We start from the raw sequence: 23,305 nt of genomic DNA, 5'->3' as shown, positions 1-23,305 counted from the left end.
GTATACTATAATAAAAGTTATGTGAATGTGTTCTTTCTTTCAGAATATTTTACTATACTATACTCACCCTTCCTGTGATGATGTAAGATGATAAAATGCTTGGGGCGCCTGGGTGGCTCAGTGGGTTGAAGCCTCTGCCTTTGGCTTGGGTCATGATCCCATTGTCCTGGGATCGAGCCCCGCATCGGGCTCTCTGCTCAGCGGGGAGCCTGCCTCCCCCCCTCTCTCTGACTGCCTCTCTGCCTACTTGAGATTTCTGTCTGTCAAATAAATAAATAAAATCTTAAAAAAAAAAGATGGTAAAATGCTTATGTGATTAGCTGAAGTGAGCTGAATGATATATAGGCATTGTGACATAGCATTAAGCTACTACTGACCTTCTGAAAATACATCAGAAGGGGGACCATCTGCTTCTGGACTGTGGTTGATTATGGTAGCAAACCTCAGAAAGCAAAATCATGAATAAAGGGGGACTACAGTATGTGTTTTGAAAAGACCCCGGACACACATTGCTAAACAGCTTCCTAGGAAACTATCGATGCTCCAGCCAGCTGGATACAAGAGAGCCCCTCTTATTGTACCTGGCCAACATTATCAGAAATGATGGTTTGTCAGTTGTCTCGATATATCCAGGAGGGATGCTTGCTTTCTAAGCTCTTTAGAAGTGACTAAATTTTCTGATAATTAACTTTGAGAACTTTTTGGTACCCGTATAATATGTATAAAAATTGTCATTTTTTTAAACCTCCAGAACTGAATCTGAATGGATAAAAATTTGCAAAATTATAATTTGCATATTTAAAAACTATAGTTAGAAAAAGCAGATCTATAGAAGAATTAAGTACTAGGTCATTATTTTTTTAACTGGGGAGATGAATGGCTAATCAAAGCATTAAATAAGACAATACCGTGGTTTTTTAAAAATTGTGTTGTGAGTCACCATACAGTACATCATTAGTTTTTGATGTAGTGTTCCATGATTCATTGTTTATGTATAATACCCAGTGCTCCATGCAATCCATGTCCTCCTTAATACCCATCACCAGGCTCACCTATCCCTCCCATTTCCCTCCCTTCTAAAACCCTCAGTTTATTTCCCAGAGTCCATAGTCTCTCATGGTTTGTCTCCCATTCCGATTTCTCTCCCTATATTTTTCCCTTCTCCTAGTGTCCTCCATGCTCTTCCTTATGTTCCACAAATAAGTGAAACCATATGATAATTGATTTTCTCTGTTTGACTTATTTCACTTAGCATAATCTTCTCCAGTCCCATCCATGTTGATGCAAAAGTTGGGTATTCATCCTTTCTGATGGCTAAGTAATATTCCATTGTGTATATGGACCACATCTTCTTTATCCATTCATCTTTCGAAGGGCATCTTAGCTCTTTCCAGATTTTGGGTATTGTGGACATTGCTACTATGAACATTGGGGTGTCTATGGCCCTTCTTTTCACTATGTCTGTATATTTGGGCTAAATACCCAGTAGTGCAATTGCTGGGTCATAGGGTAGCTCTATTTTTAATTTTTTTTTTAAAGATTTTATTTATTTATTTGACAGACAGAGATCACAAGTAGGCAGAGAGGCAGGCAGAGAGAGAGAGAGGAAGGGAAGCAGGCTCCCTGCTGAGCAGAGAGCCCGATGTGGGGCTCTGAGATCCCAGGACCCTGAGACCATGACCTGAGCCGAAGGCAGAGGCTTAACCCACCCAGGCGCCCCTATTTTTAATTTTTTGATGAATCTCCACACTGTTTTCCAAAGTGGCTACACCAATTTGCATTCCCACCAATAGTGTAAGAGGGTTCCCCTTTCTCCACAACTTCTCTAGCATTTGTTGTTTCTTGCCTTGTCGATTTTTGCCATTCTAACTGGTGTAAGGTGGTATCTCAGTGTGGTTTTGATTTGTATTTCCCTGATGGCTAATGATGAGAACACTTTCTGATGTGTCTGATAGCCATTTGTATGTCTTCTTTGGAGAAGTGTCTGCTCATATCTTCTGCCCATTTTTTGACTTGTCTGTTTTTTGGGTGTTAAGTTTGAGAAGTTCTTTATAGATCTTTGTAGTGTCATTCGCAAATATCTTCTCCCATTCTGTGGGTTGCTTATTTGTTTTGTTGACTGTTTCCTTTGCCATGCAGAAGCCTTTTATCTTGATGAAGCCCCAGAAGTTCATTTTCGCTTTTGTCTCCCTTGCGTTTGGACATGTGTCTTGAAAGAAGTTGCTGTGGCCGATGTCACAGAGGTTACTGCATATATTCTCCTCTAAGATTCTGATGGATCCCTGTCTCACATTGAGGTCTTTCATCCATTTAGAGTTTATCTTTGTGTATGGTGTAAGGGAATGGTCCAGTTTCATTCTTTTGTATATAGCTGTTCAATTTTCCCAGCACCATTTATTGAAGGGACTGTTTTTCTTCCACTGAATATTTTTTCCTGCTTTGTTGAAGATTAGTTGACCATGGAGTTGAAGGTCCATATCTGGGCTCTCAATTCTATTCCATTGGTCTATGTGTCTGTTTTTGTGCCAATACCATGCTGTCTTGGTGATCACAGGTTTGTAATAGAGCTTGAAATTAGGCAGCATGATGCCCCAGCTTTGTTTTTCTTTGTCAGCATTTCCTTGGCGATTTGGGGTCTTCTTTGGTTCCATACAATTTTTAGGATTGTTTGTTCCATCACTTTGAAAAATGCCATTGGTATTTTGATCAGAATGGCGTTGAAAGTATAGATTGCTCTGGGCAGCATAGACATTTTAACAATGTTTTTTCTTCCGATCCACAAGCATGGAATGTTTTCCCACTGTTTTGTGTCTTCTTAAATTTCTTTCATAAGTTCCTAGAGTAGAGATCCTTCACCTCTTTGGTTAGGTTTATTCCAAGGTGTCTTATGGTTTTTTGATGCTATTGTAAATGGAATCAATTCTCTAATTTCTCTTTCTATGGTTTCATTGTTAGTGTGTAAGAAAGCAGCTGATTTCTATGCATTGATACTGTATCTTGCCACATTACTGAATTGCTATATGAATTCTAGTAATTTGGGGGTGGAGACTTCTGGGTTTTCCACATAGAGACAATACAGTGTTTTATATCTTGCATTTCTCCATGTTAGATACTATCAAACAGCTGATATTGATAAAATTAATCACTTTTTATTTTGATGTATTTCCTCTGATAATACTGGCAAGCAATCATGATAGATGTCCATTTAAAGAGCTTTAGTAACTTCTTTATTCTGCATGCAATTTATTTTAAATTAAGAACTGTTTTGGGGCGCCTGGGTGGCTCAGTGGGTTAAGCCGCTGCCTTCGGCTCAGGTCATGATCTCAGGGTCCTGGGATCGAGCCCCGCATCGGGCTCTCTGCTCAGCAGGGAGCCTGCTTCCTCCTCTCTCTCTGCCTGCCTCTCTGCCTGCTTGTGATCTCTCTCTGTCAAATAAATAAATAAAATCTTTTAAAAAAAAAAAGAACTGTTTTAGTTGTGCTAGTCACTCTCTATGTCCAAGATACTTTCTGCCAAAAAATCTTGATTACCAGCTGAGATCGTGGGCAAATTACATAACTCTCTGGGTTTTGGTTTCCTTATCTGTAAAATAGGGCTAATACTTCCAACTTTATAGTACATAAGAAAAAGGAAAATAAAGTGCGATCTCCTTAGAGTAATTTAATAAATTTTGACTTTTTTGGCAACATGGTTTCTGCCTTTGAGATTTGCTTTCTAACCTACTAATCCATATGTGTACAGACTTACTTATTCCTGGACTTGTCTGGATATTTACACTTAGCTATTGATTCTTGTAGAATCCTAGCTCTTGATGGGGGGAAATAATAATAAAATGTTTGTTTTCTCTTAGTTTAATAAACAGTCTGTGATCCAAACGCCAGGGCGAGAATCTCCTACTCCTCGGGTACAGAAAAGAGCCCGTTCACGTTCCTTCAGTGGCCTTATTAAGGTTGGTAAGCTATGCTGTCATTTTTAGCATTGACTTTGAGAAAGCTTAACAGTCTGACTTTTTTTTAGGCATAAACAGTTTTCTTCTATTCTTTGGGATCCTGTAAAGGGTTCATTTGTAAGAAGATAAAGATAGAATTTAGAAAAACATTTTTAATTTTTACAGCATTTTGCTGTGTTTCAAATTGGAGAAGGGGCTGTATGATTAGAGAGTAAAAGAAAGGTCCTTCCTTCTCTTTAGGACTGAGGACAGAGTCCCCATTCCTGAGCAGTGTGGAGAGTTCTTTGCTTTGTGCCACAAGGTTCACTGCACAATTTGCAGAAGCTATGGAGAAGTGAGGGAGTTGACAGACTTTCAGAAATGGTTAGGAAATGGATTTTCCGATAGGCTAGTGAGTTTTAGGTAGCTGAAATTTTTGTAAGCTTAACATTTTAATTCAGTTGTATATTCTCTTCCTTTGTATCAAATTACTTAAAAAAAAATATATATATATATATAGTTTTAAAGATTTTATTTATTTATTTGACAGAGAGAGATCACAAGTAGACAGAGAGGCAGGCAGAGAGAGAGAGGGAAGCAGCCTTCTTGCTGAGCAGAGAGCCTGATGCGGGACTCGATCCCAGGACCCTGAGATCATGACCTGAGCCGAAGGCAGTGGCTTAACCCACTGAGCCACCCAAGCGCCCCTTAAAAATATATTTTTTAAAACAAGTACAATATCTGCTTCTGTGCTATTGATGCCGTCGTTATGCTTGTTCAATTTACACATCCTTGTGGACGATCTGAACTTGTAGCTACTGCATATTGCCATCAGATGGCAGTAGATAACATGATAATGGGGTTCGAATTTTCAGGCATAAACTAAGGCAAGGTTCTGGTTAACTTGGAGAGAGATTAAGCCCCGTTCTGTGTCCTGCTGTTTTTCTTTTTAAAATTGTTTTAACATTATTAAAATCTATAAATCCAGCAAGAGTAAGGAGCTCTGATTAAAATGAAAAATAAGGGGCGCCTGGGTGGCTCAGTGGGTTAAGCCGCTGCCTTCGGCTCAGGTCATGATCTCAGGGTCCTGGGATCGAGTCCCGCATCGGGCTTTCTGCTCGGCGGGGAGCCTGCTTCCCTCTCTCTCTCTCTCTCTCTCTGCCTGCCTCTCTGTCTACTTGTGATCTCTCTCTGTCAAATAAACAAATAAAATCTTAAAAAAAAATAAAATGAAAAATAAAATTAATATGTATATTTTTTCTTTAAGCTGCAGTTATTAACCATTGCTACATTATCTAAATCTCATTTTGGTCTTAGCTATTATCATTAATAGAAGTTTAGAATTCACTCTCAATTCTGTGGGGGCTAGTAGCCTCTGAGGCATTAGTCTTGCTTACCGTCAAAATTTCCTTTGTGATCAACAGAATGAAAAGACAACTCACAGAATGGAACAAAACATTTGTAAGACATGTCTGAGAAGGAGTTAAGGTCCAGAATATATAATGAACTCTTACAAAAACAAGAAAAAAAAATTAAAAAATAGGCAAAGAACTTAGACATTTCTCCCAAGAAGATGTACAAATGAAAAGATGCTCAGTATCACTTAATCTTTAGGAAAATGCAAATGAAAACCACAGTGAGATAGCAAGTCACAGCAGGATGACTATTATGGAAAAAGCCAGAAAATAACACGTGTTGGTGGGGATGTGGAGACATTGAAACCCTCATGTGCTGTTGGTGGGAATGTAAAACAGTATACCTGTCATGGATAACAGGATGGCAGTTCCTCAAAAAATTAAATATTCAGCAGTTCCACTTCTCGGTATGCACCCAAAAGAATTGAAAGCAAGGACATAAACAGATGTTTGCACACCTTATGTTTGTAGCAGTATTATTCACAGTAAGTGAAAAGTGGAAGCCACTCCAAGTATCTATTGACAGGTGAATGGATAAACAAAATATTGTATATACATGCAATTGAATATCATTTGGCCTTAAAAAGAAAGGAAATTCTAACATATACTACAACATCGATGAGCCTTGAGGACATTATGTTAAATGAAATAAATCAGTCACAAAGAACAAGTACTATATGATTCCACTTATATGAGATAACTAGAATGGTCAAATTCATAGAGAAAGAAAGTAGAATGGTGGTTATCAGGGGCTAAGAGTATGGGGGGAATTGGGAATTATTGTCTAGTGGGTACCCAGGTTCTATTGGGGAGATGAAAAAGTTCTGGAGATGGCTGGTGGTGATGGTTGCACAACAGTGTGAATGGAATTAATGCTGCTCAACTATACACTTAATATGGCTAAAATGGTAAGTTTTGTATTATATATATTTTACTATAATTAAAAAGTCATTTATTTTTCTAGAACCCTAGCAGTATATTCACCTGCGACATGTAGTTCATAAAATGAATATCCTTGTTGGTTCATTTTACTTGGAAGTCTGTCATTTCTTCTGATTTCCTGTCATTGAGCTGATTGATAACAAAAAAGTTATTAGTCAAATAAACTAAAAAGTTATTAGTCAAATATTTCTTTAACTGAAGCTAGAGGGGTGTAGTTTTTTCATCCTAGTGAAAGAAAGTTCTGCAGTGGCTCTAGATGTATTGCCTAGTGTGGCTTGAAATGTGAATATGGAGTATCCTCTTGGCAGCTGCCCGTTTCTTTATGGAGAGAGAATTTAGGACTTTAGAATTATAAAAGAGCTTATAATTCTATCAGTATAGGACATTTTAGAACAGTAATTTTAAATATAAATGTTAATGGATTTTATGAAACAGGATATTTTCATTATGAATGAAGAAACTTTTGAGCTATTAATAGATAATTGTTTTTGCTCAATAGTGATAGTGTAATGAAATGTCTTTTTTTTTTTTAAGGAGATACTTTCCTTTTTTTTCCTCCTTTTTTAAAAGATTTTATTTATTTCAGAGAGAGAGTACGAGAGCTGGGGGAGGGGAAGAGGGAGAGGATCTCCAGCAGATTCTGCACTGAACAGATTCTGCAGAGCGCAGAGCCCTACTTGGGGCTCGATTTCACCACCTTGAGATCAAGACCTGAGTCGAAACCAAGAGTCAGATGCTTAACCATTTAAGCCATCCAGGTGCCCTTGAAATGTCTTTTTAAAAGTTTGTTGGAAATAATGAATCATGGAACATTACATCAAAAACTAATGATGTACTGTGTGGTGACTAACATCACATAAATAAAAAAAAAAAAAAGGAAAAAAAATGAAAAAAGTGAAAGTTCATTGGAGGCGCTCCTGGGTGTCTCAGTTGGTTGGGTGGCTGCCTTGACTCAGGTCATGATCTCAGGGTGGAGCCCCACATGGGGTTCCTTGCTCAGGTGGGGAACCCACTTCTCCCTCTTCTCCTTTATTCTCCTTCCTCCCTGTTTGTGTTCTCTCTTGCTCTTTCTCTCTCTCAAATAAATAAATAAAATCTTTTTAAAAAATGTTCATTAGAAGCTTTATAGCCAGTCCTGTGGCTCCTGCCATCCCCATTTGAGCTTACTCTGAGGTGATAGCTGATTTCTGAAAGGAAGATGTAGTGGTCTCATTTTTCCAGCATTTCTGTGTTTTAGCTATTTGATTTATATTCTTCTTTGATCCCTTTTTTGGGCTAGACTTTTTCCTCCAGAATTTCTCTCATGTAAATAATTTATTATATTGGAATATTCTTTTTTAGATTTTATTTATTTATTTGACAGAGAGAGATTACAAGTAGGCAGAGAGGCAGGCAGAGAGAGAGAGAGGAGGAAGCAGGCTCCCTGCAGAGCAGAGAGCCCAATTCGGGGCTCGATCCCAGGACCCTGGGATCATGACCTGAGCCGAAGGCAGAGGCTTTAACCCACTGGGCCACCCAGGTGCCCCTATATTGGAATATTCTTAATATTGCTGCTAAGAGAGGTGCCTGGGTGGCTCAGTCATTCAGCGTCTGGGATCGAGGCCTGCATTGGGCTCCCCACTCCTTGGGAAGCCTGCTTCTCCCTCTCCCACTCCCACTGCTTGTGTTCCTCTCTCTCTGTCTCTCTTTGTCAAATAAATAAGTAAATAATTTTTTAAAAAATTGCTGCTAAGATTTATATTGTAGAGTTTCATGTTCTAGTTTTGTTAAGTTCTTTTCTGGGGATTTAAACTTATTCTCTAAGAAGAAAAAAGGGAAGATTTCCCCAAAGATGGTAGAATTGTCACTATCAGCCATTACAGTAAGTTATGTCAGCTTCTAAGCTGTTCAGAGATGAAAGTGATTTTAGTCGTACTCTGAATGACAGTATGGTCATGTGACCCCCTTAAGATGGCCTGTACGCTCTTGTGCTATATTAGAAACTCTTAAGGACTTTCTCCAAGTTTTCTAATCCTGTGCAAAGACATGACAGGGAAGCCGACTTAGAGTGGACCTAGCAGAAGTATCCCTGAGTGGGGAGGGGGCTCTTAACAGCTGCCAGGGATGACACATCTTTGGGGGAAAAATTATGCTGCTAGGAACGCCTCAGTGACTCAGTGGGTTAAGCCTCTGCCTTTGGCTCTGGTCATGATCTCAGGGTACTGGGGTCAAGTTCTGCATCGGGCTCCCTACTCAGCGGGGAGGCTGCTGCTCCCTCTCCTGCTACCACTGCTTGTACTCTTTCTCTCTGTCAAATAAATAAAACTTTAAAAAAAATTATACTGCTAAATAACTGTTTTTATATAGATATATATTTATTTTTCTGTTCTTTTTTTTTTTTTTTTTAAGATTTTATTTATTTGACAGACAGAGATCAGAAGTAGGCAGAGAGGCAGGCAGAGAGAGAGGAGGAAGCAGGCTCCCTGCCGAGCAGAGAGCTCGATTCGGGGCTTGATCCCAGGACCCTGAGATCATGACCTGAGCCGAAGGCAGAGGCTTTAACCCACTGAGCCATCCAGGCGCCCCTGTTTTTTTATTTTTTAATGGTCTTAGAAGCACACTGTAACTTGTCTGCATTAGCTAGTTTAAATCAACTGTAAAACTTTCTTATATTTCAGGTATTTCAAATGTAGAGGAAAAGGGATCACCTAAAGGAAGGCAGTGATTTCAGGATTTTTTGTAACATGCTTTGGCCTCCCTTGCATAAGACGGCCTGGGAGAATTTATCAGAAATCTGAAATTTATTTGAATTCTGAAATTTTTTTAAACTAAGAAACTATAGATTTAAAGACCAGCCAGTTTAGCTACAATATGGATATAATAGATCTTTATAAATCACATATTTTCTCTTCCTAAATCAGCGGAAGGTCCTGGGAAATCAGATGATGTCAGAAAAGAAAAACAAGTATCCTACTCCGGAATCTGTAGCCATTGGTGAATTGAAGAGAGCCAGCAAAGAAAATGTGAACTTAGTAAGATACTGTTCTTTGGCCTTCCTCTTTGTGTACCTTTGTAGAAAGGAGAAATTGATATACTGTCGCCTGTTTTACTGTGTTTCTCTGGTGCCTTTTTCTAAATCCTTTCATTTATGCTGATGGTCAAAACAAACACGTGGAGTTCCAGAAGGATATAGCCAGTCATATGTGGCGATGCCAAATACAGTGAAGGACCTCCACAAACAGTGCTGAAGGGAATAGTTCCTGCTGGGAGACTCTGTGGGGCTGGTACCATTGAGCTGGGCCTGGCTGGCACTGCGGTATCTGTTGGGTAGTCCTTCTAGGGGCCCCACACATGCGGCTTCATTAAGCCAGCAGTAAAGTCAGTTAAACTAATGATATATAAATATAATCAGCCTCAGTAAAACTCTTCACATGGAAATTGAACAAGCAAATAATTCTGTTAGTAAAGTCTGTCTGTAGGAATGACATTAGCAGATTTAAGCCACTATAAAATGTTCTTGTTACAGTTATTTTCTGGCTCTCCAGCTGTCACGATGACACCAACAAGATTGAAATGGCCTGAGGGGAAGAAAGAAGGGAAAAAAGGTACTGATTGTACTTATTCTGTGTTCTTACTGAGCGTAAGTCCTTTCTGCGTCTAGTCTGTCAGTCGTAGTGTTTGAATTCCCAGTGTCGGAAGCAATGTCAGGTTGCCAGGCTAGGTCTTTTTCAGCAGATGGTTATTGATCATCTGCTCAGCACTATCCCAGGTGCCGAGAGGTAGAGAGCTCTGAAGACAGACCCACACAGTCCCTGCATTCTTGGACAGATGGGACACAAATGAAAGAAATCTTAAGAACACTTGTTAAGCAAATTAAAAGCAAGTGTAAACTAATTTGTGAAACCAAGTACAGAAGTGCTAGAATCTGCTCCAAAAACATGGAATAGCTATGTTCTTTTTCTGTGTAGACTTCAGTGAGGCTTTCTAGCTAATAAACAGCTGACGGACCCTGGAAATCATACCGTACAACATATTTTTTTTCATACAACATATTTTTTTTTTAATTTTTATTTATTTATTTGTCAGAGAGAGAGAGGGAGAGAGAGCAAGCACAGGCAGACAGAATGGCAGGCAGAGGCAGAGGGAGAAGCAGGCTCCCTGATGAGCAAGGAGCCCGATGTGGGACTTGATCCCAGGACGCTGGGATCATGACCTGAGCCGAAGGCAGCTGCTTAACCAACTGAGCCACCCAGGCGTCCCCATACAACATATTTTTGAGGACAAAAAAGAATATTTGGCGTGGAGAGTGCCAGTTGCCCCAGGCTCTTCTGGTAAAAGGCAGCAGCTGCTCTACTTTCCTCTGAAGAAGCCGTGTGGTCCATGGGGAGGACCAGGGGATTTGCTGTTAGACCTGATTTGAGTCATCATTCCTCTGGCCCAGGAAAACCATTCATTCTTTCTGAGCCCGTCTCCTCCTCTGAAAATAAGGATAATAGTTATATTGAGTTCACAGATTTCTTATGAGTCTTAATTGGAATAATGTTTTAGAAGCATTAACAAGTAGCAATAGTTACGACTGGAGAGAACATGGCAGGTGAAGTGATCCCTGGTTTGACATGTGCTTTTTACTGCTGAGACAGGAACGTAATTATGATTTGAGACATCAGCAGTAGGAAGAGAACTAAAGTCCAGTCCTTATGGAGAAATCTTTATTCTTCTCTAGAAGATTAGATTTTGGTATTTTCTCAGACCTTATCCTTGAATGAATTATCTTAGCACTTTTTTCTTTCCATCTTGCTTCTGACTTGTAGGCAGGGCTGTCTGATTGAGGGGAGTTGGGTGTTTGAGTTATGTGTGTCTAAGTATTTCTACATGGGTTTTGGTGAATCAAACCTAAGCGTAAGTTATTTTTAAAGGATACATTGTTTTGTATCAGACATATATACCTTTCCTTTTTGAAAATAATAAGAAGGGAGCCTGAGTGGCTCCGCTCAGTTAGTTAAGCATCTGCCTTCGATTCAGGTCATGATGCAAGGGTCCTGGGATCGAGCCCTGCATTGGGCTCCCTGCTTAGCAGGGAATCCTCTCCCTCTCCCTCTGTGATCTCTCTCATTCATACTCTCTCTCAAATAAATAAATAAAATCTTAAAAAAAAAAGAATCAAGAAATGTAAGTCTTTTTATATTGAGTTATACTTTGAGGAGAGAGAAATGCATTAAGGAAATAAGCCAAGTTCATTTTAGCAAGAAGATTTAGAGCAGGGACACCTGGGTGGCTCAGTCGGTTAAACATCTGCCTTTGGCTCAGGTTATGATCCCAGGGTCCTGGGATCGAGTCCCACATTGGGCTCCCTGCTCAGCGGGGAGCCTGCTTCTCCCTCTGCCCCTCCCCCTGCTTGTGCTCTCTCTCTCTCTCTCTCTGACAAATAAATAAATAAAATCTTAAAAAAAAAAAAGATTTAGAGCCGGGATTCTTGAGCTGTTATGTGTGGACCTCCTAAGGGCTCTGATCAAGTTCCTGATATTGTTTTTTTTTTCTTAATATTTTATTTATTTATTTGACAGAGAGATAGATCACAAGTAGACAGAGAAGCAGACAGAGAAGGAGCAGGCTCCCTGCTGAGCAGAGAGGCCGATGCGGGGCTCGATTCCAGGACCTTGAGATTATGACCCGAGCTGAAGGCAGTGGCTTAACCCACTGAGCCACCCAGGCACCCCTCAAGTTCCTGATATTGTTGATGTCGTTTTATGTGTAGGTGCCTTTTTGGAGGACAGAATGTATAGTTTTATTAGATTCTCAAAAATGTTAGTGAATCAGGTGCACCCAGCTGGGATTGGTCAACAGAGCATGCGACTCTTGATCTCAGGGTTGAGTTCAGTCCTCCTGCCCTGAACATTGGGCATGGAGCCTACTTTAAAATTAGAAAAAAAAAATGTTAGTGATTCAGAAAAGTGGGGGTCTACAGATAACGAACACTTGGAATTAGATTAGGCAGTGACATTTCCATTTTGTTTTCTCCTTGGTCACCTCCTATAGCCCGAAAGGCTTGCCTTGGTTGTCATGATGCTACCTTATTCTTGTTCTTCCTTGTGACTTTTCCATCTCTGTGGTAGCTTACTACTGCTGGCCTACCCCTCTGCTCTTCATTTTATTAATTTTTTTAGATTTTATTTATTTGAGAGAGAGAGTATGTGAGTGGGGTTGAGGAGGAGCAGAAGGGGACAGACAAGAAGACCTCGTGCTGAGCCCAGAGCCCAATGAAGGGTTCACTCTCCCCAGCCCAGGATTACAACCTGAGTGAAACCAAGAGTTGGACGCTCCACTGACTGAGCCACCCAGGCGCCCCTCCTCTTTGTGTTTTTAAGTGTTCTATCTTTAATTCTCTGCTTACCTCTGCTCTTGTTTTTACCTCTCAGCAACTTGGGCTAACCCACAGCTCTCTTTTCTCTGTAGGATAACTGCTCTCAGACCTGCATCTCCAGATCTGAACTCTCTTCCAGTTTCCAAGGCCACAGATCCACTTACCTGCCATCTAATTCTTTTATGCAATGACTATAACTGGAGGTTTTTGATGGTGATCTTGTAAAAGCAATACTATTTGAAAGCGATAATGTCATTTTACTATCATCATCAAGAGCGCACTCCATAAAGGCATTTCTTTAGCACAGGGCTTCTCGAGGTGGCACTGTGGACCTTTTGGGTCAGATCTTTGTCATGAGGAGCTGCCTTGTACATTGTACCATGGTTAGCAGCTTCCCCTGGTCTCTACCCATTAGATGCCAGGGCACCCTTCTTCCCTCAGTTCGGACAACCAGAATGCCTCCAAACATTGCCAGGTATCTGCTGGGGAGGAGAGGGCAAACTTACTTCCAGATGAGAACTCCCAATTTAGCACCTTCTTATTAATGGGCATTATTTTCATTATTTTCTTATTAATGGGCATTATTTCAGTACGCCAGTAGTGAGAACCTTACCCATTCTTCAAAGCCCAACCTAAAGCATATCTCCTCTTTGAAACCTTCTTTGGCTAATCCAGCCAGATGTACCTTTTCCGTTGCTTATTGATGGTACTAAAACGTTGACGTTTAGTATGATTTATTGTAGTTACTGACTTCACATGTATTGTCTGGTATCTGTAGCTAGTTTCTCTTCTGGAAGACAAGGGCCAGACTTAAGAATAGGTTTGTGACTTCCTGTTTTCTGTTCTTATCTTCCTCCTGGTGCTGACAGTACCTTGCATCTACTAGGCATTTAGTAAACATTTGCTAGCAAGAGGCATAGTGGTGGGAAGGCCAGGAGCTCTGCATTCACTTAGGCTTTGGTTCAACTACCAGCTTTTCTGCTTGTATCTATTTATCTTGGGGAAAGTTAATTTCTGTAGGCTTCAGATTCTTCACTTGTAACATGGCAAGAGCTTTATCTCATGCACAGATTGTTGTGAAGATAAATGAGATCATGTACACAAGGAACTGAGAGCAGGTCTGGTGCAAAATGTGCGCTTAGTACAGCGGTAGCTGTTATTGCCATTAAGTTGTTTTAATGCATTGAGATTAAGGCACTAGACAAAGTAATGTTTACTTGGTAGAAGTCATAAATTCTCAATTAAGCTCTTTAATCCTCAGTTTGTAGAAAATATTAAGTACAGCCTCTCTAGCTTTCAGGTGGGATGATTGCAAAAAGAAATATTTATGAATGTGCTTAATATTCTTGTTTTTTCTTCAACCTAGGATTCCTCTGAAGGATCCAGAGTGCTCCTGTTGTCCACCCGGAATTTCCTCTTTAGTGGGCCATACGTCATTACTGCTCACAGAGAAGCTTGGACTTGCAGCTCGCTGCGTTTAGCACTGTGAAAGTCAACTAATCCTGTGACCTGACTGACGCCGCTAACCGCACTCACTGGATAATGTCTGCAGACTCTGTCTACTGAACGGGCGCTGGCATCTCTCTTTCTCTTGTCTTTGAAGCATTGTGGGGAAACCAACCACTAAGCAGCCAGCCTGCTCACACAGCACAGTAAATGGGCAGAACCAGCTGGGCTCCAGTGCTCATTCCATGAATTTGTTTTAGCAGATATTATTTTTAAAAATCTGAAAGTTCTTTCAACTACCAGTTTTTGTTTTTTTTTAAAAGTGCTGTCAGTCCTGGTGGATTGATATTATTTTTAACTGATACTTGGGGCTTTTCTCTGTTTTGATAGTATGGGTGTTATTTTGGTTGTTTCTTGTTAATTTGCTGTTTGTTTTTTTAAAGCCATTTTTTAGATAGGTCATCTAAATTATGCCTAAGACAGATATCTTTCCCTTGTTTTTTCACCATAAGCTTTGGGAAAGCTCTTGATCTCATGAGGCCGTATCTCATGAGGCCGTATTCCTCAATACCATTTGTCCAAAGAACTTCCAGCTTTCCTGGAATTACAAAAATAATTTCTTGGACCTGAGGGTGTAGGATATTTGACCTGCGTTATTGAAAAAGGAGAATTCAGAATGGTACCATATTTTAACAAATGTCAGTTATTAAACTTTGTCCCTCCTCCCTCCCTTCCCTCTCTCCCACTTTTCTCCGTGGTGCCAAAGTAATTGTGTGGTTGTCAAACTCGTCGCCTTCATTCAGTCTCCCCTCGCTTAAAACATCTCTGGTGCCAATATTCTGTGCCAGATCCCTGTGACTCAAGGGAAGTCACCGACAGCTCGATAGAGATTTACTGAAATATCTGAATGTACTGGAAACTCTGGAGTGTGACTAGGATGGGACTGGCTGGTTTTGTGTCCAGGGTGACTGCTGGTGGGTGGGATTATATTGCATTTTTCTAAGGGATCAGGTGTGCAGGTCAAACTGTCCGCTGAGGGCAAGCTGGAGTCCCGGGGAGGAAGGGCGCGTCACTCTGCAGGGCTGAGAGGATTTGAAAGAGCACGTCCTCCTTTACAAGCGGTTGTTGGCTGATCACCAGTGTTGGAGGAGGGTTGCCGCACCACCCCTCTCCTTGTCAGGGTGGGCAAAGGAGTAGTTTGGAGGTGGGGCTGGGGCTTTGACGGGGTTGAGGATGTTCATGTGTGTTAGAGGTAAGCAGCAGCGTGGCTTTGATCTGGTGTAAATACTCACTGCCTGGGGGCGTGTGGCCAGTGGCGGGAGCGTTTGAGTGGGCCTGCTCTGTGGAGCCGTTGAGCTGCCCTCACCCTGTGCCAGATCCCAGTCAGGCTCCTGGGGAGCAGCTGCCCAGCAAAGTGGGACTTGTTATCTTTAAACTCTTGAAAAAGCTGCATTTCTGCTGAAACGGAGGATGATGCTGGCGGAGCACGGTTTGGTTTTGTGTCCAGCTGTTCGTCTTCTCTTCCGTACTTCTTGTCGCATTGGCTACTCCAACAATAGTGAAGAGAAGCGTAAGATTTGGCCTTCCAGCTCGATGGATTGTGAGCAATAGATGGTGAGGATTATAAGCCTCTTAGAAGGCCCTTTCTCAGAACATTTATATGTCTTTCTTAAAAATACTTGTTAGCAAATTTATTTGTGTAGGTTTCCAGTTAGCTTTTCCTTATTGAGAAAATAAGCACCAGCTACGAGTGAATGCAGACAGAGACTGCTTTTGATAGGACCAGACTGAAATAGTGTTCTCCCTAACCTGAAGCTTCCTTTCTTTACTAAGTGGTTCCTCCCAGAATGGCGTGGCATCAGGTGGAGAGCGCAGAGCAGTGACCTGATACCTTCCTGTCACCAGCTTTGTCCTGGGCTTCTATTTGAGGAGGCAGCTAAGACTTAGGAGACTTTCTCTGGTTGAATGGGTTGGTACCCCAGGGAAGTGTGCCAGGCCTAGAGTGGTGGGAGAGGTGCTTACCACGCACACATGCTTTTGTATAGCTTGCCCCCTTGGGCACTTTGTGTGTGAATTTGGGCATGTGTATTTCATTTAAGTTATTTATTAAATATACTTTCCCTTGCTTAAAGGGTGTGATAGGTCATTTTTAAGTTGAAGCTGTGATCCAGTTGGAATCAAATTTGAGAAATAAACAGCATAACTTTCTGTCTTGGAATATGTAAGTATTCCTATCCTGTGGAATCTTGCGGAGAACTAACTACAAGACAAAAGCCCTTTATCATTTGCCACAGCAGGGTACTGTCTCCCTTTTGACTTGGTGGGTGGGTATTTTTGAGCCAGTATTTAACAGTTTTTTTAATCTATAAGTTTTTTTTTTTTTTAAATCTGATATGTTTATTTTTCATGTTGGAACAGTCTCTTTGGAAATGTCTCCTTTTATGGCTTTTAACATTTCATTTCTTTCTGCGGTCGGTTGTGATGGTTCTGATGGGGTGTCAGCACAGGGCAGTGTTTTCGTGCCAGCGAGCATTAACGTGAAGACAAGAGCACCTCCTCGATTCAGATCACCGGGAAAACCATAGACACTGGAGTTTCTAACCTTTTAGTGTGATAGACTTTTGCCCTGGGACCAGGGAATCTGGTTTGAAAAACTCCAGTGCCACAGTGAAACGTTAGAAGATACTGATTGTACCTTTTTGTATCTGAGTGCCAGCACATGTTCAAGGAGCTGGTACTTAACGAATTGTAACAAACAAACTGCAGCCGCTCCTTCCCCAACTCTTCACCCTAAATGTCCTTCTCGGGAGCACTCTTGGGAAATGGAGTAGTACAGGGCAGTTGACTCTGGTGACTGCTGGGTGATCCAGAGGTGGCCGTTTTCTTGGGTTGTGAGGAAGCCAGCAAATCCCTTCTCTCCGCCTGGACAGTGGTGGTTTTGTGCAGCTTCCCTCCCAGGAGCCTCTGTTTGGATACAGAGAACCCGTGGTCCTTGCACCTGTGCCCTGCAGTGACCAGCCATGTGGCCCATGCACAGCCAGGGAAGCCATCTTTGGCAACAGACTTCTCTAAACTCTTGCTGCTTCCTTACATCGTACAGGGCCTCACACAAATGCTGGAAGATCTTTTCTAAATAGAACTCCTTTTCCCAGGGAGATCCTCATCCCTGTCCCTTCCACCCTGAAGCTTTTGTACTGAAGACAGGACCTTGATCTAAACCTGGGTATTGGCATTTGGCAAGACTGCTGTAGAATTTGGGGAAATTTTGGGTCCCTAAAATGGACAAGCTTTTCATACCAGTGGTAATTAGCCCAATCTAAAACTCACCACGGAAAAGCTAGTTTTCCCAGGCAGCCAGTGCCAACCGACATCTTTCCACTCATGGAGAGTCAGTGGAGGGGCTAGTGAGGAGGTGAGTACATAATAGCCTGAGTGCTTGGGTTGCCATGGAAACTAGAGTATGCGAGGCCACAGCCAGGGGTGCTGAAGAGCCATTGAGCACTCCCCCAGACACTTGGAGACTGGCAGAGCCTGTTGGGAAAAACACTCCCGCCCCAGGGCCTTTCGTAGCAGGGGTCGCCCTTGGCTCTCCCTGAGCTTGCTCAGCAAGTGAAACAAGGTTTCTTAACTGTTTCACCATTTTTTGTCTTTCATTCTTATTTGACTATATATCATATATATATGTAACTGTAAAGAAACAATCCTATGCATTGTCTTTGTTATTCATGTAATATTCTGAAATTAAATTTCTTTTGTTTTATATCCATAGGCTTTGACTGGTCTCTCAATTCCCATTTTTTTTTTTTAAAGATTTTATTTTATTTATTTGAGAGAGAGACAGTGAGAGAGAGCATGAGCGAGTAGAAGGTCAGAGAGAGAAGCAGACTCCCCGCAGAGCCGGGAGCCCGATGCGGGACTCGATCCCGGGACTCCAGGATCATGACCTGAGCCGAAGGCAGTCGTCCAACCAACTGAGCCACCCAGGCGTCCCTCTCAATTCCCATTTTGACTGATAGATTATCTTAAAGAGAGGTTGCCTCTTTAAAAAATTTCCCCCTAGTTTTATTGAGATATTGACAGGTTGCTTTTTGTTCTGAGGCTTATGAAACCTGGCTAAGAAAAGCACCTCTTTGGCTTGTTTCCTTTCTGGGCAGGTGAGTTCAGGAGGAATGGGGCTTTTGGCTGATAGGAAATGGGATTGGAACCCCTGGGAATTCTGAGCTTTCTGATGTCCTGTGGCTGAGTCTAGAATATTTTGCACAGATTTCAGTTTCTCACATAATCTTACTTCTTTGTTTAAAAATAAGGAGTGACAGTTATAATAACAGTAAAAATCAAATGACATTTTTATCTAGGACAGCAAGTAGTGTTCAGACAACTCTGTCTGAAATGTTTCTGCCACTTTAGTATGTGACCTTAGGGATGGCCCCTCATCTGTAAGGTGGGGATAATGGTATCTTGTCTCAATAATGACATGCTCTGGGATCTTAAGGGCTTAACACAAAGGGTTTTAATCTGGAGTCTGATTATGCTTTGGAACATTGTTTGCCCTTGTGATTCTTTGTAAAATTTTGTGTTCATTTGAGTTTTTCTAAGGGAGAGATTTTATAGTTTCCACAAGAATCCCAGAGGAGTCCTTGACCACTAAAATACTGAGAATCACTAGCCTTGCACAGTGCCTGGCAGATGGCAAGTGTTCATTAGATGTTAATTCCCCCTCTCTGCCAAGAATACATTTTATAATCAGCAGGTTATTGATGCTGACATAGTTATTTTTGATAACAAAAGAGTTACTTAAATCTGGAGCACAGATAAAAACCCTGCAGTTGTCTTTGCTCCATTATCTACCCACGTGCTCCTTTTTTTTTTTCTTCTCCATGTTGGCTCTCTAGGTGCTGCTCAGACTGACTGTCCCTCTTCTAATCCCCCAGGAACAACTCGTTTATTGTAAAGAAAGGAGCCATGTCTTTTTCTTGAGAGTGAAGCATGGAGACTTAAAAAAAAAAAACCCACAGGAAACTGAGTAATGCAAAAGAAAAGAAAAAGTGGTAGAGGGGACAAGAGTTATTTTGAAAAATAGGAGGATCAAAATGCCTAGGCCAGTGCTGAGCACATAGTCAATATGTGAATTGTAGAAAGGAAAGAAGAAGCAAATTTGCATTAAACAGCAGAAAGGGAAGATGGGAACACAGTTTGCCTGGGAAGAGTTTTCCTTAGTCTCCCTCATGGGCCAGTTCTGTGGCCTCTGTTCCCTGTGGCTGGCTGTCCATGTTTTGCTCCTACCTACATTTCTGAATTTAAAGCATATGGCGGTGGAGATGGTCAGGAAGGCTGAACCCCAGGCTAGAGGGTCATGGTATAGAGTTTATCATGACTGGTTTAGATGTTTTTTTATTTCTAAAAAAATTTTTTTAGTGGTTTAGATGTTTTAAAGTCCCTGACTCTTAATTTCCCCCATAAAAAGCAAAAACAAAAAACAAAAATGGGGGTCGAACAATTACTAATTCTTGGTCCAAGTTGGTCGTTAATATCTTTCACCAGCAGCATTCAGTGCCAATTCCAAGAGTTTTCCACCTTGGAAGCAGGATGAAGGTTAGCAGGAGGGGCTGCTGGTGTCATTGCTAGCTTTCCCCTTACCTTCCCAGAAATAAGCCTTTTAAAATTTGTAGTGCCTTAGTAGTGAAGATTGCTTAATTCAGTTGAACCATACCTATGGGCAACAGAGAAAGGAAACAAACTAAAAATTGTGAGTGCGGAACCGTTGGCCAACATCTGTGTGTATAAGTGGGGGTTGTTTTTGAGAACTCCTGCTGTTCACACACTTCCCAATTTTCCCATACTGAGATAGGACCGTGGTAGGGGCTCTAAGGAGTTCAAGCCTCCTGTGAGTGAAAACTAATACCATCATTTATTGAGTACTTACTATGTACCCAGCTTTGTGCTAGCCAATTAATTCCTCATCTCACCAAAGTCAAACATCTGTGAAGTATCGTGATCTCCAGTTTTATAGTAGGAGACACATGAAGAGTTCAACGTATCCAATGTCAGCTAAACAGTGGGAGAGTCAAGATTAACATCCAGGACTGTCTGTCTTCAAGAACTGTGGTCTTACAGCAGAGTTACACACTCAATGTTTGCAAGAGCCAAGAAGGAAATACAAGGTTATAAACACAACAACTACTTCAAGAGATCGAAAAACACTGCGGGGAGCCAAATGCAGCTTCTCCATGGCCTGGATTGGGCCCACAAGCTGCACTCAGCATGGTCTATAGGACACTGTGCTACACATCTTCTGGCTGGGCTCCAGGTCTGCGCAGGCCTGGCTCCTGAGCTGCTCAGTGCTGGCTCTGGGACACAGTAGGTGTGCCTGTCGGGAGTGGTGGTGAGCTACAGGAGGGTGGCGTCCACCACAACCATTGCCTGCCCTCCACCCACGCCCGCCAGTGCTGGGAACTGCTGAGGGTGAGTCTATCCTCATTTCCCTGCTTTCTCATACACACTCACCAATAGGGTAGCCTCTAGTCATGTGGATATTGAGTCCTTGAAATGTGGCAGTCTGAACTGAGATGTGCTCTCCATGTGAAATACACCCCTGAATTCAAAGCCTTAGGAAAAACAAAAAAGTTAAAATGTCTTAATTTTTATAAGTATTACACATCAAAACAATATTTTGGACATACTGGGCAAATTATATTATTAAAACTAATTTTACTTCTTTTTACCTTTTTTTTTTCTTTTTCTTTCTTTTTACCTTTTTAACACGGATGTTAGAAAATGTTAAATACATAAATGGCTCATGTTATATTGGTATGTTCTAGAATCTCTGGGACTCTAATCCTAGGCTATCCTTTCTTTCCCCACCGCCAACCTACTCCTCAATTCCATTGGCACTTGTGGCCACGTCTTCTCTTTTCCTTTAGTCATGAGACCACCCTGGAGAGGGGACGAAGGTCGCAAGGAAAGTGGTGAAAGGTTTATCCACTGGCTTTTGGGGGATTGGCTCCTGCCCGTCATGGCTGATTATGGGAGTGTGCCTCCTCGAGATCCAGCTGGTGGGTGTGCATGGCCCCGGGGGCTGATGGCTACCTGGGGACTTCAAGTCAAGGTGTGTCCTGAACACTGCCTGCCTCTTCCAGAGGTGACTCTGTCCTTCAGTGTTTATCCATGTTGTGATCCACCAAGATATTTTTTAAGTTAATGAACTAATAATAGGGGTGTGTGTGTGTGTCCTCAAGTTTCAATATGGATCAAAATGCAGCTGTAAAAGTGTAGAAACTGAGCTTTGTGGATGTTAAGAAGGGTCTTCGTATTCCCAAATGCAGGAAACTAGTGATAAATTCTCTAAAACCAAAATGAGCAGAAGTTGGGCTGGTCAGAGCAGGAGAGAAACATTAAAAATGTGACCTCCCTCCCCATGACCAACTATCTTGGGCATAAAGACCCATTAATTTTTCTGTTCAGCTTAGAGGCCTAGGGCCAGGCCTTCTGCCTCTCCCTGCTGAAAGGCCACTGGGATTTACGAGAAACCTAATGACCCAGTAATCCAGGCTTTATTAAGTACTTTAATGTAACTGGAATTGACCATTAATGAGAGGTCTCGTGTTGCAGCCACTTCTTGAACACTTGCTGTGGGTATTGTGTGGAATGAACCAGGAAGAGGAGGGGAAGGGAGAGGAGAGGCATGGCCCTTCTCCTTGTCCCTGCTTCCCTCTTCTACAGGAGCACAAAAGCCTACTCTTTCCAGAGGAATCTAGAAATCTCCATGGTATGGAGAAAGAAGGGATATATTTAGCCTGAGGCAAATCCTCAGCAGAGGCAGAAGCAGTACCTGTCAGAGCTAGGTGGGACTTGAAGACAATGATGCCCTCTCATTGTGAGGAGGGAAAGGGGTTGGAAGGACACCATCAGATCGCCCCTGCCCACTTCAGCCAGGGAGCTAGCTCCTTTGTCTCTGGTTCACAGCAAGAATTTATTTAAACAAGGGACCTGAAAGTCATCGAACTAGCTCACAAACCATGTTTTACAGATAGAAATGGAGATTTACAAATAGAAATGAGGTGATACACCCAATGAGTGGCTGCGAGTCCCTGTGTGTGGACTTGAACCCATGTTTCCTTTTAAAGCAACTCTAAGCATACAGTTTGATAAGATGTATACATCCTTGTAACCACCACCCCAATTAAGATGAGCATTTCCATCCTTCCAGAAAGTTCTCTTTTGCCACTTTACAGTCAATACCCCATGTGCCTGTCCCAGGCTACCATCTCATTTCTATCACTGGAGATTACTTTTGCCTCTAATCCCATTGCCTGATTTGCATTCGGAGTGTTGACCATGCTTCCTTTTACTGCCTGGGTGACTTTATCTGAGTGTTCCCATGTGGAGGAAGAAGGGGGCCCTTGTTACCTGTTTCTGTTTCTGAGGCCAATGGCAGGAAAGAGGGAATCTAGTTTGTGAAAGCCTGAGTTCCCTGAAGACAGGAGCTATTCCTTATTTTCTGTTTCTGCAATGCCTAGGACAGCACCTGGCACGTAGGAGGCTCCTAGTAAATGTACTGTGAACTCAGATTTGTCCAAGAAGGGGATGATTACCTGTTGGAGAAGCTGTTTAATTCCTTCCCGGATGAAATGTGCCTGCCACGGTGGTGCCATCACTCATGAACACAGGTGAGTTTGAGCTTTCCGACCTGCATGATAGACGCAAGAGCAAGAGCCATGTCCAGTCATCTTGGTTTGACCTGGTGGTGCAGGGCAGTGGGAGAGATGGTGGGTTCTACTACGTTCCAGTAGATGGTCTGGAGTGCTGAGTGCTGTGGCAGCAGAGGGGTGGGGCACAGAGTCCAAGTGAGAGATTTAGGGAAGCTTATGCGGAGGGCATGTGCCATGAAGGATGGTGAGAAGTAGCCGGTGGAAAGGGATTTTGGCGCAGGAGCAACAGCCTAAGGAAACGCGCAGCAGCGTGAGAGACCCTGGCTCATGGGACGTAATTGTTCTTAAGGGGGAGATGGACCACACGTGGCTCCTGAAGTTACTGTCATCCTAAGATTCTGTAAGTAGTAGGTTTAGTTGAATGGCTGCAAATGCCCACAAATATCCATACAGACTTGAGGTTTGGGCCAGAAAATGCCCTGAAAATGGCCAGTTTCTCCAACAAGGTCTTTTATCCGGGGAACAGAAATGGAAAGGAATGGATGGTCAGGGTGAAACATGGCCGGGCCCTGCAGACATGAAGAAA

General features: G+C 42.0%; 1 protein-coding gene across 6 annotated transcripts in view; it reads left to right on the top strand.

Annotated features, from left to right (window-relative positions):
* The window catches only part of ARHGAP19 (Rho GTPase activating protein 19), a 62,103-nt gene extending 44,270 nt beyond the window's left edge, over positions 1 to 17,833 (top strand). For all 6 annotated transcript variants that reach the window (XM_047701993.1, XM_047701996.1, XM_047701992.1 and 3 more), the window contains exons 9-12: positions 3,851 to 3,949; positions 9,186 to 9,296; positions 9,791 to 9,869; positions 13,992 to 17,833. In XM_047701993.1, the coding sequence (XP_047557949.1) occupies positions 3,851 to 3,949; positions 9,186 to 9,296; positions 9,791 to 9,869; positions 13,992 to 14,002 (300 nt within the window). In that variant the 3' untranslated portion in view covers positions 14,003 to 17,833. The remainder of the gene's footprint in view (positions 1 to 3,850; positions 3,950 to 9,185; positions 9,297 to 9,790; positions 9,870 to 13,991) is intronic.
* Positions 17,834 to 23,305: the final 5,472 nt, after the last annotated feature.

This window comes from Lutra lutra, chromosome 14, assembly GCF_902655055.1.
Source record: "Lutra lutra chromosome 14, mLutLut1.2, whole genome shotgun sequence".
Taxonomy (NCBI): Eukaryota; Metazoa; Chordata; class Mammalia; order Carnivora; family Mustelidae; genus Lutra; species Lutra lutra.
Note: the sequence above shows the minus strand (reverse complement) of the source record. Positions and strands in the feature narration are given on the sequence as shown.